Source organism: Puma concolor, chromosome B1 (assembly GCF_028749965.1).
Source record: "Puma concolor isolate L17-30 chromosome B1, mPumCon1.1.hap2, whole genome shotgun sequence".
Classification (NCBI taxonomy): Eukaryota; Metazoa; Chordata; class Mammalia; order Carnivora; family Felidae; genus Puma; species Puma concolor.
In genome coordinates, this window is record NC_141670.1 from 3134635 (window position 1) to 3150123 (window position 15489).

The following is a 15489-nucleotide window of genomic DNA, read 5'->3' on the forward strand; positions in this document are numbered from 1 at the left end:
CCTCCGTGATCCCCGTGTTTTTGCTTATGTCAATAGTCTGTCCCTGGTTCTACCAAGTAGAATTGCCGTGTGAATATACCACGGAGTCTTCGTCTAGTCACCCACTGAGGGCATTTACACAGTTTACAGGTCTTTGGCAATTAGGATAGTGTTCACGTACACGTTTGTGTAGGGTAAGTTTTATTTCCCTTGGGTAAATACCTAGGGGTGGCATTGCTGGATCTTACCATAAATGTATACTTAAGTTCATAGGGAACTGCCTGCCTGTTTTCCAGAGGGGATGTACCATTTTACATTCCCACTTGTATTCTCAGGAATTATGTAAAGTATAACTCCATGTTTGTGATAAGACAAAACTATAGTGATGGAGACAGATCAGCTCTCCAGGGTCCAGGGTCCAGGGACCAGGGAGGAGACTTAAAAGAAAGCAATGGGAGTTTCGGGGGTGATGGAATCACTCTGTATCCTGATTTTGGTGGTATAGATACTTGTATAGCTGTATACCAACAGCTTTGATTTTACTGTATATTAATTTAAAAAAACACAATAATTTGCTCAAACCTGGATATGAAAGAGACCCAAGAGTGAGGATGCCACAAAGCTGTGTAGTAGAAGCCCTGGAATAAGTTATACGTGCATTATTCCTGCAGGTATCTAAAAGGAAAATAGTGCACTAAACCTTTAAAGTACTCATTTTAATCGTAAATTGGGCTGTTGAAAACTAAATGCTCTTCCTAAGTTGCAAGCTGGCTTAGAATTCACTGATTTTGAATTTTTTATAGTGCCTTACTGTCCATAAACTTCCTAAGTTCTGCAAAAAGTGTAGAAAAAGCAGTTATTTAAATTAAATGTTTTATTTGGCCATCTGTCTTAATTGGGTGGACCTAGCGAGTACTAAGGAGAAGTGTGATTAATTAATTTAGAAGAAGACAGAACATGAGATCTGTTCAGGTACCTGGACAGACCATTCCTCGGATGAGGTAGTAAGATTTAGATGCCCTGATTCAGATCCCTAGTAAAAGTGGGCAGACACAGGGGTGCCTGGGTGGCTCAGTCAGTAAAGTGTCCAGCTCTTATTTTTTTAATTTTTTATTTAAATTTTTTTTAACATTTATTCATCTTTGAGAGACAGAGAGAGACAGAGCATGAGCGGGGAAGGGGCAGAGAGAAGAGGAGACACAGAACCGGAAGCAGGCTCCAGGCTCCAAGCTGTCAGCACAGAGCCTGACGCGGGTCTTGCACTCACAAACTGCGAGATCATGACCCGAGCCAAAGTCGGACGCTCAACCGACTGAGCCACCCAGGCACCCCCCAATGTAAAGTTATTTTACAGGTTTCTGCCATTGATGGCAGCAGACTATTTAAAGGTGTATGGACTGGCCAATCCTGACATGGAGACTCTTTTTACCATTTTTCTCCACTAGTCACAGTTCTAAACGCTGGGAATGGCAGAGGAGAAAACCAGAAGAGAACTTTGAAGGGCTGGAGTAGAAGGAAAGCTGGTTTGGGACCCAGCACCAGAGAGACAGCAAAGCGCCAGCTGTCTTCCTCATGCAAACAGAAGACCAACCAGACTGGTGTTTGCCAACCCCTGACCAGACAAGAGAAGGTTCCAGATGAGCTCATCCTTCTCTGGGATATAAATGATATTCCTTTAACAACCTCAGGCAGCCAGGTAGACAGATGAAGGGACTCCAACAGTGATACGTGTACAGGGAAGGCCTTTACTTTCCTCATGAGCCTGGGGTTCCCTTTTCTGAGGAAAGATACCACAGAGGACAGAACCCATGAGAGACCCAGCCACACCAGTGATCCAATCAAGGCAGATCTTTGTCCCTCAGCACTGGGGGCTGAGACTCTCCTCCCCTCCCAGATCCACAGGCAGAATGAGGGGTGAGGGGTAAGATGGGGGAGGAGGTGCTAGTAGGGGGACCCCACCAACTCCTGCCCTCCCAGAAACATCGTGGCCCCAGTAAGGAGGAGTACAAGAGCCAACAGAACCAGATAAACCAAGCTGACGAAGACAACATCTTCAGGTCTCCGATAACTAACCTGTCATTGGAACCCAAGCCCACAAAGTTGCCAAAGGCCCGTGTGCTAGGCCTACCTGGGGTGATTGCCTGCTATAATGAGGGATCTCTAGAGTATCAACGTGTCCTAACATGGTAGACGAAACAACGAGTGTACAATTGTCCTGCTAAGAGCTAAGAAATCAAGACTTGAATGGGAAAACATAACCAGCCGACAACACCTGAAAGGAACGGGTGAGGCAACTGTCTGACAGGGGCTTTAAAACACCCATCATATAAAAGCTTTAACAGTCTTTTACAAAGTCTCTGAAAACAGGTAGAAAAAAAAAATCTCAGGAAAGAAATGGATGTTATAAGACCAGGTGGAAATTATAGGACTAAAAAGATTCAACATATATTAAAACAAAAATTTCTAGAAAGCTCATGGTAGAGATGCGTGATGCCACCAGTGAACTTGAGAGTGCATGAATAGAACTCCCTACACTGAACAGAGAGAATAGAGACTGAAAAAAGAAAACAAAAAACAAACAAAAACAACAACAAAACGTGAACAGAGCTTCCAAAACCTGGGGGACAAAAAGGCCAAACTTGGCATCTTCAGTGTCCCAGAAGAAGAAGAGAAAGACCTTGGAGTGAAGGGTATTTGAAGAAATAACTGCTGAACACTGCCCAAATATGGTGAAATGAATAAACCTACAGTTCTAAGAAACTCAGTGACCCTCAAACCGGATAAATCCAAACAAAACCATGCAAGAACATCTAATTAAATGTTTGAAAACTAGAGACATAGAACAAAATCTGGAAAACAGCCAGAGAGAAAGGACACATTTTTTACTCATATTTGCCAATTTGAATGTCAGTAGATCTCCTGACCACTGGAGGCCACAGGAAGTGTCACAAAATTTTTCAAGTGTTTGAAGAAAAGAACTATCAAGGATAACTTCCATGTCCAGTGAATGTAATCTTTAAAAATAAGAGGAAAAATTTTTTAAATGTCAGACAAATAATTTGCCGCTAGTAGACCCAACTATAGTGACTGGTTACGTGAATTTCTTCAAAAAGAAATGAAAGGGTAACAGGAGAAACTTGAAACATCAGGAAGAAAGGGAAGACTATAGGAGAATATAAAGTATACTATTCTTTCATAATAAGTTCTAGAAATCATATTTAATGATTGAAATAAGTATTTTAACACCTCTGATACTCAATGACATTTAAAAGTTGGGAAGGTAAAGGAAGTGAGGTTACATGGAAAAGTTTTAAATGTTGATACCGTTGTAATAGGCGGATGGCATGTTAATGTGCATGTCCTAATCTATGACACCTGTGCATGTTATTTTATATGGCAATAATTTCTCCAAATGTATTTAAGTTAAGCATCTCCAGGTGGGGAGATGGTAGTGGACTACGAAGGTGAGCTCTACATGCCTTCAAAGGTGTCCTCAGAAGAAGGAGGCAGAGGGAGATTTCAGACAGAAGAGAAAGAAAGTGTGAACTTGGAGGCAGAGAGGTAAGTGATGGCGCCATAGGCCAAGAAACGCTAGCAGCCATCAAAAGCTGGAAGCATCTAGAAGTAGATCCTCCCTCAGAGCCTCTGGAGAGAGTGTAGTCCTGCTCGCACCTTGATTTTGGCTGAATGAAACTGATTTTGGATTTCTGCCCTTCAGAATTATCAGAATATAAATTTCTGTTTTAAGTCACCAAGTTTGTCATAATTTGATACACCAATAATAGGGAACTTATATACCTGTAGACTGTTATAAGTCACAAATGTATATTGTAATATGCACAGTAACCATTTTGAAAACTATGGAGTCCTTAAAAAATGTGGAAGTAACCCACAGGAAGGCTAGAAAAGAAAACCAAGAAAGAAAGTAAAAGAAATAGCAGAACCAGAGAAACAAATAGAAAACAAATAATAAAGTGGCACATACAAACTCTTTCTGTAATAACCTTCAATGTAAATTGTCTAATTCATCAAAAGACACAGTGTGGCAGAGTCAATAAATCATGACCCAAATACATGCTGTTCACAAAAAAAAAAAAAAAAAACCAACAAAAAAAACAACAACAAAAAAACACATTTCAAAGTCAAGGACAAAGGTATATTGAAAGGAGAAGGAGAAGAGTTATACCATGAAAATACTGACAATAAAGAAGCGGGAGTGGCCACATTAAATTTCAATAAAGTAGACTTGAGAACAAAAAAATATTCTAGAGACAAAGTGGGGTGTTATACAATGATAAAATGATCCACCAGGAAGACACACAAATCCTAACTGTACACAACAAACATTAGAACTTCAAAATACATAAAGCAAAACTGATAGAGCTGAGAGAAGAAACAGACAAATCCACAAGTACAGTTGAGGATTTTAACGGCCCTCATTCAGAAACTAGATAGAAAATCAGCAAGGTTACAGAAGATGTGAACAATACAATTAGCCAAAAGGATCTAACTGGCATAGAGAACACTACACCCAATAGCAGCAAACACACATGCCTCATAAGCTCCTCTGAAACACTCACCTATACAGACCACATTCTGGGCCAGATAATAGACCTCAACACATTTAAAGAAACTGAAATAATACTACTGAAAGTGTTCTCTGACCACAATAGAATCAAACTAGAAATTCTTAACAAAAAGGCAACAGGAAAATTTCTAGACACACGAAAACTAAACAACACACATCCATGATCAAAAGAAGTCTCAAATGAAACAAATAAAGAACAGAAGAAAAATGAGAACAAAACATATAAAAAAAAAAACATATCTGGGATATAGCTAAAGCAGTGCCAAGAGGACAATTTATAGTACTAAAAATAACTAGACAGGAGAAATGGAATGAAATAATTACCTAAGTTCCTACCTCCAGAAACTATAAAAAGTAAAGTAAAATAAATCCAAAGGAGAAGAGGGGTATGATAAATATCAGAAATAAATAAAATTGCAATAGAAAAAATAGAAATAAAAGAAATAAAAACTGTTACTTTAAAAAATCAACATAATTGATAAGCTTCTAAGAAGACTGGGAAAGGGAGAGGGAGAGGGAGAAGACATGCATCACAAATAAAAGAGTAGTTATTACTACAAATTCAGCAGTCATTAACGACATTAAGCATGATAAGGAAATATTATGAACTTTAGACTCAGCAATTTGACAGGTTATAAAAAAATGAACCAATTCCTTGAAAACCACTAACTATCAAAATTCAACCAAGATGAAACAGACATTTGAATAGTCCTGTAACAATTATAGAAATTGATGCTGTAATCAAAAAGCCCCCCCCCCAAAAAAACTGTAGACCCAGAAATTCACTGGAAAATTCTATCTATGTTTTATAGAAGAATTAACATCAATTTTCATAAACTCTTCTGGAAAATAACAGAGGAAGGAATACTTCTCAAGTCATTAAATGAGACCAGTATTAATTTCATGCCAAAACTAGACATAGATAGGGGAAGGGAAGGGGAGGGGAGGGGAGGGGAGGAGGAAGGAGGGAAGGAAGGAGGGTGGGAGGGAGGGAGGGAGGGAGGGAGGGAGGGAGGGAGGGAGGAAGGGAGGAAGGAAGGAAGGAAGGAAGGAAGGAAGGAAGGAAGGAAGGAAGGAAAGAAGGAAGGAAGGAAGGGTGAAGGGAAGGAAGGAAGGAGAGAGGCAGGGAAGGGAGGATGAAAGGAAGGAGGGAGAGAAGGAAGGGGAAGGGAGGAGGGAGAGAAGGAAGGGTGGGTGAAGGAAGGAAGGAAGGAAGGAAGGAAGGAAAGGGAGGAAGGGAGAAGGAAGGAAGAAGGGAGAGAGGGAGGGAGGGAGGTGGGAAGGAAGGAGGGAGAGAAGGAAGGGATGGAGGAAACGAGGGAAGGGAAGGGAAGGGAAGGGAAGGGAAGGGAAGGGAAGTATGAAAGACAGAAGGAAGTTAGAAACTACAGACCTGTATGTCTCATGAACTTAGACAAACATATCCTCAGTTAAATACTATAGAACTTAGTCCACTGTGTAACAAGAATTGTTCTCTTCCTTAAAGTGGAATTGATTCCAGGCATGTAAGGCTGGTTCAACATTCAAAAGTCAACTAATGTAATTCACAATATGAACTAGCTAAAAGAGGACAAATATATACTGATATCAGTTAACACAGACGCACAAAATTTGATAAATGGCAGGAAATATTATATTTGTGAATTGGAAGACTCAATTCTCTGCCAACTGTTCAACAATGCCATGCAATTCCTATCACAATCCCATCAAGCACTTTTCAGACATATGCAAGCTTATTCTACAGTTGCTACAGGATGGTTCAGACCTTAAAATAGCCAACAGGACTAAATACTCAAGAAAATGGAAGTCCTTCAAATTGACACCTAAAAGCAGAAGTTATGATTAGGAAAGTTTATACAGTAGACCTAAGCAAAATTAAAAATTCTGCTGTGACGACATATATAAATAAGATAAGAAAAAGTAATACATTGAGGGAAAATATTTGCAAAGCACACAGTGTGTAAAGAACTATTATCTACAGGCACCTGGGCGACTTGGTTGGTTAAGCATCCAACTTTGGCTCGGGTTATGATCTTACGGTTTGTGGGTTCAAGCCCCATGTCGGGCTTTGTGCTGACAGCTCAGAGTCCACAGCCTGCCTCAGATTCTGTGTCTCCCTCTCTTTCTGCCCCCTCCCTCTCTGTATCTCAAAAAAATAAACAAAATGTTAAAAAAAAATTTAAAATAGAACTAGTATCTAGAATATACGAAAAGCTCTTAAAAATAATGTTAAATAATCCAATGAGAAAATAGGGGAAAAACACCTGGAGAGTTTACCAAAAACGATGTCTCGATGACAAAAAAGCAAGAAGAGGTGTTCAGCATCAACTGACAATTTCTTATAAAACAAAACATTCAACTAACATACAACCCAGCAACAGCAGTGCTGAGTTCTATCCAAGACACATGAAAACTCACGGTCACGCTAAAACCTGTACAGAAATGATAGGCAATTTGGTAGATGTTAAACACACAGTGGCATATCCATATCACGGAGTACATCAGTCATGGAAAGGCAGAACTATTCTTCAATAGTTCCTCAATATCCAGGCAATCTTGCTGAGTATAAAACGGCAAGCACAGAAGGTTAGGCACTGTGATTCCCTGTATGTAACACTCTCACAAATGACACACCTGTACGGATGGAATTCAGAGTGGCTCTCAGCGTCAGGGAATAGTGAGGGAGAGGGACACAGATATGATGAGCAAAAGCAACATGAGTTAGCTTTGTATGTGTCTTGACCTGAGGTGGGTACACGAATTGAAACAGGTGCTAAAATGGTATAGAATTGAAGACACACACACACACACACACACACACACACACACACACACACACACACACACAGAAATAAAACCAGGAAAGTCTAAGATTAGCAAATTGTATCAATCAATGTCAATATCCTCGTTGTGATGTTTTGTTACAGATTCAAAAGTGAACAGGAATCACTTGAGTTCAAATACCCGTTGAGCAGCGTGCTGTCTACATGACCATGAATTAGAGCTCTGCTTGTTTTCGTGCAAACAATACCTTTGTCACAAGACTGCCATGAGACAACGCAGATGCAGACAAGAGTCAGTAAATGACAGTTCCATCTCTCCCTGGCCTCCTCCTTTCTAGTACTTCCCATGTCCAAAGATGACTCAGAATACTGCTGAACCCCGCATGATTTGTGGTATTAAAGCAGATGTAATACCTAGTAGCGTAGTATTTGCTTGTGGCACTGTACTTCTAATGTTTCTAAACCCATTTTTTATTAACCATTCCATTTTACACTTACACAATCCTGTGAGGTTGAAAGGCACGAGACAGGGATCCAGGCTTGTGGAAGCGGATGTCCCTTCTCGTTTTAAATGTCCTTATCTCCTCCACAAAGAGAATAACTTTGCCTTTGAGTTAACTTCATGTCAAAAACACGCCACACAAATTTGAAATGCTTTGGGCTGATGAGTCATGGAAAAGAGCTCCCTAGCTCTTCAGGTTAATAGTGTGAGAAGAAAGACATGTGTTTCCCGGCTTCTTAGAGAAAGCAGTCACCGTCAGTCAATATTGGCGGCATACTCAGCAGAACATCTGGAAAATGACTCAGGTTGGTGGGGCCCCGGGTTGGCTGGAGCCCTCCCCACTCCATCTCCAGCAGGCACTACAGGTGAGCTACCCATCCCTTGGGACCTACGGCTTCTCCTCTGTAGGCAAGGAGCCTCCAAATACAACTTCCCATGGGCCCCCAACGTCCCAGGTCAGCCTGCCTCCCCAGACACCTCAGAAACAGCTAGCCTCCCAAACCTAGAATGCTGGTGTTCAGCAGTCAGTTATTTCCCCACTGGAAGGGTAGCTGGAACAGAGAATCTAGACTCTGTAGCCCATCCAGAGAGGGTCCTGCTCTGCGACCCCTCTCCAGGGTCCTAACGAAGGCTGGCAGTCTCTGACTTCTCCGTTGCTCACCATCCCCTCGAAGACCGCCCTGAATCCTACCACAGTGCCTGAGTTGCGATAAATAGTTTTGCAAAGAAGCTGGTAAGAAAGCTCCCGGATAAAGAGGCAGCAATGGGAAAGCTAACATAGATAAAGTCTGATGTATGCTATCAGCTGCACCCCTGCGCACAGGCAAGCCCATTAGAAGGGTGAGAATATGAAGAGAAATGTTTGTGATCATGTGATTCCAGGCTTCCAAGAACCGAAGGAGTGTACTTGATTTCTGATCACGGAAACACAGGTTTTTATCTAGAAAGCCTTCAAGGAGCTGTCTTCATGTACTTATTCCTAACATAAACTACTCAAGCTTTTCTCCAAAGCACTGAGATGTATACTGATTGAGTCCTCTGATGATATCAAAGATACATGAACATGGAATCATCAGTTTTTAGTGTTTGCTTTCTTAGAGCTGTTCCACAGCGTTTTAATAAAAAGAGAAGGATGCCCTTCGGCTCAGGACCTGCCGACAACAGCAAGGGGACATGGCCATGGTCACACCAGGGGCTCAGGAAGCTTCTAGAAATGAGTAGCGGCTTCAGCAATAACAGGTCAACCAGCCGTAAGAAACAACTGGTACCCTTAGCAGTTAACCCACGCATCTCATTGCATGCAGGCAATGCTACTTGCCTGCAGACTTCCCTGAGGTTGGTTCTTGATCCCCTAAGAGGCACATTTAAAACCTATAACCCAAAATTAAAGCAATTGCCCGGCCACCCATTGCTAATAACTGAAAAGGCCAGAGGAAACTCCAGATGCAATTCTTCTGCAAATTAAATTCCAGACCGTTATCAATATATATTCTTGGATAGATCTCAACAGAGATTTGCCAAATAAGTTATTTAATTTTAAGTTTGTCCCTCTGTAAAAATAACCAGAGTAACCTGTTTGTCTGTTGGGAAGACTGGATCATTAAAAGGGTCTCTCCTAAATTCAGTTGTCCTCTTGTTGTGCCAAGAATGTTAAGAAACTAAAAAGCCATTGACAGAAATTGGACATTTTACAACCATATCTAGGATGAACCGATTAGGCTATCCTCACTCTCCAAATTCTTCCTGAATATCCAAGACTAGAATTCCACCCCTACCCCCACCCCCACCCCCCCACACAGAGGGGAAACCTATAACATATTGAACCTGAGGTAGTGAATACCAGTCTTCCAAAAAGAAGTTTCTTAACTCATATTTTATTTGAAATCTGCATCATGAGATCCAACAACTTCATCCCTGGTCTGGTACATACCTGCCCCCATATCTGCCTCTCTCCAGTGAGACTTCAGCTCCGCACTAAGAATGAAGTCTAGCCTTTAAGCACTCAAAAATATTTGTCAATGTATTCCCTAAAAGTACGTGTTTATTTGAAGACACAGCTGTGGTTCTCTCCTTGTTTTCTTTCTTTTTCTGTGATTTTGTCTACTGAGGAAATCTATCAGTGGCTTCCTTTTTCTCCACTGCCGCTGATTAAATGCCCAAGTGATCTTTGCTACGTTATGTTTCCCAAAGGGCATCTCAGTTTGATTCAGTTGGCTATTTAGTGTTTCACTTATAGATGTGAGCTATCGAGAGGAAGTTCTAATAACACTTATGTCAATGTAATACATAGTTTGCTGTTGCTCTCTTAACAACAAATAGCATTAGAAAAAATAGGTGTATGACTTTAGATCTTTAATAGTGACCTAAGGGATTTTATAGGGCATTGCTTTGCTTCGTTTATATTTCATATTTTGCATTTATTTAGAATTTTCTTTCATTTGCTTTAGTGACAGCCTTCCGTAAATTAGCTGTTATGGTAATAATAAAGTTACTTCACTTGTGGGTTACATTTCTTAGCTCTGCAGCACTTTCACACGCATTATTTCATTCTGCTCCTTGCCACAGGCAGGGGACTTTATTATACACACTTTACACGCATGAAGACAGAGGTGCAGAGAGGTAAAGTGACTTCCCTCAGGGTCACAGAGACAGTTAATAGCAAAGCCGGAGCCAGAAACTCCGTCGCTGGCTCTGTGGCCCCCTTCCCATCTATGCCGTGGGCGCTTGCAACCCCCTGCAGGCCAATGCCAGGCTGGGCGATCGGTGTGGGGGCCTGAAAACCATAGTGTCGTCTGTCTGGGCCACACTCTGCAGGAGTCTGGACTCTAATAAATAAATGCATTTTTGTCGAGTAATTTGGCAAAAAAGAATATTTGGTGAGGGTGGGGGAAGAGGGGCATGCATATACTGTGGTGGGAGACTAGACTGAGAGAAACTTTTAGGGGGGCTGTTGGAAAAGATGACATTGTAAACGAAGTTACGCATTCCCCCTGCAATTCACCTCCTGCAGCTTTTCCTGAAGGCGCACAGAGCAAGTGGACTCGTTTACTGCACCCCTGCTCGTAAATGCCAAGGGTGAGGGGCAGGGAAAGCAAAAGGCGATCCATGAGGATGCCTCAGGAAGTGAGCCACGTCCATGCGTAGGAAGCAGCAGACACTGGGGAAGGATAACTGGTTTAAACACCCACATATATGCAGCATATCCTCGTGGATGCATATCCAAAGTAGTATATGCATACCAGGCTTGTGAGTTGGGGTAAACCCTCTAATCTTGTGGTAGAGTCCCCTCCCTGAGAAGGTGGTGAGGAAAGACCTCAAGCTAAGGGAAGGCAACCTGGTTCGTGACACGCCTCACGGCCCTGTAACATGAGAGCACCCAGTCAGACCGTATGTCTGTACATTACACATATATGGGAGACAAAGAAGTCAAGAATGTGTAAAAGACGACGCCATGTGGCGTTTACCCAACTGAGCCAATGCCGGCACAAATAAAGCTGCTTCCTGGAAAGAAACGCCTCCAAACGGTGTCATGACTCTGTGAGCGAATCCCGCTACAATCTACCTAAGTCTAAGTCTTATCATTTATCACACGAGGAGACTATTAACCCGTAACTTGCGGGGTAAAGGTAAGGACCAAATAAGATAATATGTATTAGGTGTTTAGTACGGTACATGATACGTGAGACAGTTAATAATTATTAGCTATGATACTACTAATGCTATTATTATAATTACCATCATAAATCATGATTTTAATTATTAGCAGTGGTAGGAATTGACCCCTAAGAAGATGAGGTAGTGACATGTGCTCGTAGGGAAAGATGCCCAAAATACAATAAATGACAAAAGCATGTTCCCAACGTAGTCAGAATATGGTCCCTTTTGTTTTTCTTTTCTTTTATTTATTTACTTTTTTAAGTTTATTTATTTTGGGAGACAGAGAGAGAGAGAGAGAAAGGAAATATAAGCAGGGGAGGGGTAGAGGGAGAGCAAGCGAATCCCCAGCAGGCTCCATGCTCAATGCAAAGCCCAAACCAGGGCTCAGTCTCACCAACTATGAGATCATGACCCGTGCAGAAATCAAGAGTTGGAGGCTTAACGGATCGGGCACCCAGGCGCCCCAACGGCCCATCCATTTGTTAACACATGGACAGCAGGTTCACCTACAGCACTTTTTTTAACAAAGTGAATCACCTCATAAGCAACTGCTAAATATTAGAGTGAGGGAGTGTAATGGCCAGGGAAGTTTTGTTGTTTGTTTGTTTGTTTTGTTTTGCTTTGCTTTTTTCCGGCAGAATAACAAGCTGAAGGGGTCGGGGGCAAGCTTCCCCACAAATAAAAAGCAAACCTGAGCGCTGCACAAGCAAGCTGAGAAAAGGAAACGGTGAGACCCTGCAGAATGGCCTCCATAAGGGAGGAAGGTTTGGCTCGGGAGCGGGAGTCACTACATGAAGCCATCCGTGCAAGGTGCTTCCCTCTGTGCTGAAAGCCCTGATGACCAGAGATCCTCGCAGATCGTGTTTTCAGTCTGGAGAGCAGAGGTCCCACAGGAGTGGCAAAACCGTCCTCAAGGCCAAACTCGGCAGGCGGGGGAGGCATCCAGGGAACGCTCTGCAGGGCCCACTATGCCTCCCCTGGCAAGCGGCAGGGCAGCGATCCACGCGCTGGTCCTGTCAGCAGGGCTGTGGCCGTACCCCCCTCGGGACCCTGGATGCACAGAGGCACAGCCCGCTACCCCAGGGCCACTCCCCGACAACCTCTCTGCTTTTAGCACGTGGTCTTACAGGCTGTGAGGGCCCTGTAAGACCTATGGCACGGTGCTAGGAAATACCTGTACTTCCGAAAACACTGATAAAGAACAAGCAAACGTGGAAACAGAGGAAACACACTCCTGAGTCAGTCCTCGTGTGAAATCAGACTTGGACACCCGAGCTCAGCAAGCTCCACCCACGAGGGCACAGACGGCCGCGTGCGCTAGACGAGAGGAGACCCCACGTCCCGTACTTACACGTATAAGACGGTCCTGGTGTCGCCCACTTTGCCAGCATCGCCCACGGTGAGGGTGTCATAGCCTCGCTCCAGTTCAAACTCCTCAAACGCGAGCTTGATGACCTAAATAAAGCAAAGGCAAAGACCATCATTTGGTATCACAGACGTTTTCCATGACTTTCCATGCTGCAAATATTCAGCTGTAGTACACATTTTTGTTCCTTAATTCCACTGTATTTCAAACAAATTCAGGTGTCTTAAAAAGTAGTTCTATGGATAACTGTATAGGTACAGAATTTTATAGAATTCAAAACTGCTATCCCTTCAGAGACATTGATTACCAGTTCTAAAAGTGAAAATAACCCATATTGTGTTTTAAGTTAAATAAACGTCTATCAAATATTTAACATTTATAGTGCTTAGAAGGACCAAAAGATAACTCCATATAAGCAAAAGAATTGTTCATTAATTCTTTTAATATATCTCATATGTGAATTCTTTTCATATCTTTTAATATATTTTGAGGACACCCAAAACACTCTGAAATAAATATTTTTAGAGTAATGTATGCAGATTTTATGTAATTGTCCATATTAACATATGGAAAAGATCTGAGGCTAGAAAGTTTTCTCCTACATTTAATTCTGCAAAGCCTCAAAGCTTTATTGTCATAAAGAACACTGTCATGGTGACCGACCCCATGCCAACTAGACAAGACCAATTTGTGTCAGATACACCCATATATTAGGATTCTATGCACTTCTTTTTAATACAGCACAGGGTCCTTTTCTCCAGAACGAAGAAATGCTTTCTTTGGTGACCAATAACATGATCGAGGAGAAAGAGAGTCAGAGATGTCATGAAATTAGGCTAGAATCCTGAGTGACAAAGAGAATAAGGAACGGGGAGTTAGGTGGATGGTAGATACTGATAGATGGAGAGAGAGACAGACAGACAGACAGATAAGAGAGACAGATACAGACAATGGATTGGTAAAAGATACAAAGATCAACCGGTAGAGAGATGAACGAGAGAGATGACAGATGATGGAGAGGATAGAAAAAAGTAAATAGAGAAGTATAAATTATAGGTAGAGAAATCAATGATAGACAAATAGAGGAGACAGATGCATCCAGAGAGGCAGGAATCAAGGGAGGAAGACAGGACAGAGAGAACAGGAACCATAATACCAGAAAGACATTTTAATGAGATTTATTTCGGAGTAGAGATAAAACTCTGGAATCTTGTAAAAAAGTATCAAATGGCTATGTCTTAGACCCGAAAGGAGGGAACGTGGTGCCAGGAAGAAGGCCGACTTCCGACTAACATCCAATTTAACGTGCGCGGCCCTGAGCGGGCTGTACACGGGTGTGCTTCCGAGCAATGCTGAGATGGAAGGCATTAACTTGGCTATTCAAAATTCCTACTAAAATTAGTGACACAGTCATTACAACTTATTAAAAGTCTACCCTTTCAAACTGCAGTGTTTGTCTGAATACATTATTTTGGCAATCTGCTGTGAAACAGGTGTCGAGACGGATAGCTCTTGCAAACCAGTGTTAACACTGCATGTGAAGTTGAGGGCCTGAGGTGGGTTTTGTATCATTTTTTCTTTCTTATGTGTCTGTCTGTAAGTGACGAAGGTCCAACAAGAAGAGAATAAAGAAACTGAAGAATCATCATCGAGGCCAGCGGTTTCCTTCCCAGCACCTTCCTGACACATTTACTCAGACCTGCCTCCCGTAACACCCTGCAGAGAAGCAGTGATAATCCATTACGGCCTGAGGGTCATGGTTGGACGATTCGTAATGAGCCACAGACAGGGGGTCTCACTACATAACTGTTTTCATTAGGGGTGTAAAAATGGCCGTTTCGGGATTCTTCCAAGGCAAGGCAAAGGCCATCAACAAGCAGCCAGAGCCTGCTGTCAAAGTGTAATCTTTACTCCATGCGATTAATGCTCCTTAGAAAGAGAAGACGTAGACCCAATTTTGGGCAAAGAACCTATCGCGTGTCAGACAATATGATATTCTATGAACAGTCTACCTGGTAGTAACACGGAAATACACATTTGTAACGAAACGTGCCATCATTTCCGACCAAGGATGGGCAGAGATGCAAATAAAAAGTAACACTGTGGGAACACACACATTTTTGGTAAAATCATAAGTATGTAAGGTGCACAACACGACAGTTTACATACGTATACACTGTGAAATGATTACCACGGTCAAGCTAATGCACACATCTCTTCATACAGTTACCACTTTTTGCGTGTAGTGATAACACGGGGAATGTATGCTTTTATAAACTTCCGGTACGCCGTGCAACGTAATTAACTAGAACCACCATTCTGTGGATCTCTCCACGTACTCACCAGACATAACTACAACACTGACCAGTATCCCTCCATGGCCGTCACTTCCTGGCCCCTGCTCATCGCTTTCCATTCGTTGCTACTATGGATTGGCCTTTTTTAGATTCCGCAGATAGTGAGACATTGATTTTTTTTGTCTTTATATATTTGTCTTATTTCACTCAGCAGTATGCCTTCCAGGTTCATCGATACTGTTACAAACAGAAGTACCTCGTTTTTCTAAGGCTAAATAATATTCCTGTGTACGTGAACACACACTTCCTTTATCCAC

The 15489-nt window shown here is 42.1% G+C and overlaps 1 protein-coding gene across 5 annotated transcripts in view; it reads right to left on the reverse strand.

Annotated features, from left to right (window-relative positions):
• CSMD1 (CUB and Sushi multiple domains 1) overlaps positions 1-15489 on the reverse strand; it is a 2044057-nt gene that overhangs the window by 474925 nt on the left and 1553643 nt on the right. For all 5 annotated transcript variants that reach the window (XM_086703086.1, XM_086703088.1, XM_086703085.1 and 2 more), the window contains one exon: positions 12861-12964. In XM_086703086.1, the coding sequence (XP_086559212.1) occupies positions 12861-12964 (104 nt within the window). The remainder of the gene's footprint in view (positions 1-12860; positions 12965-15489) is intronic.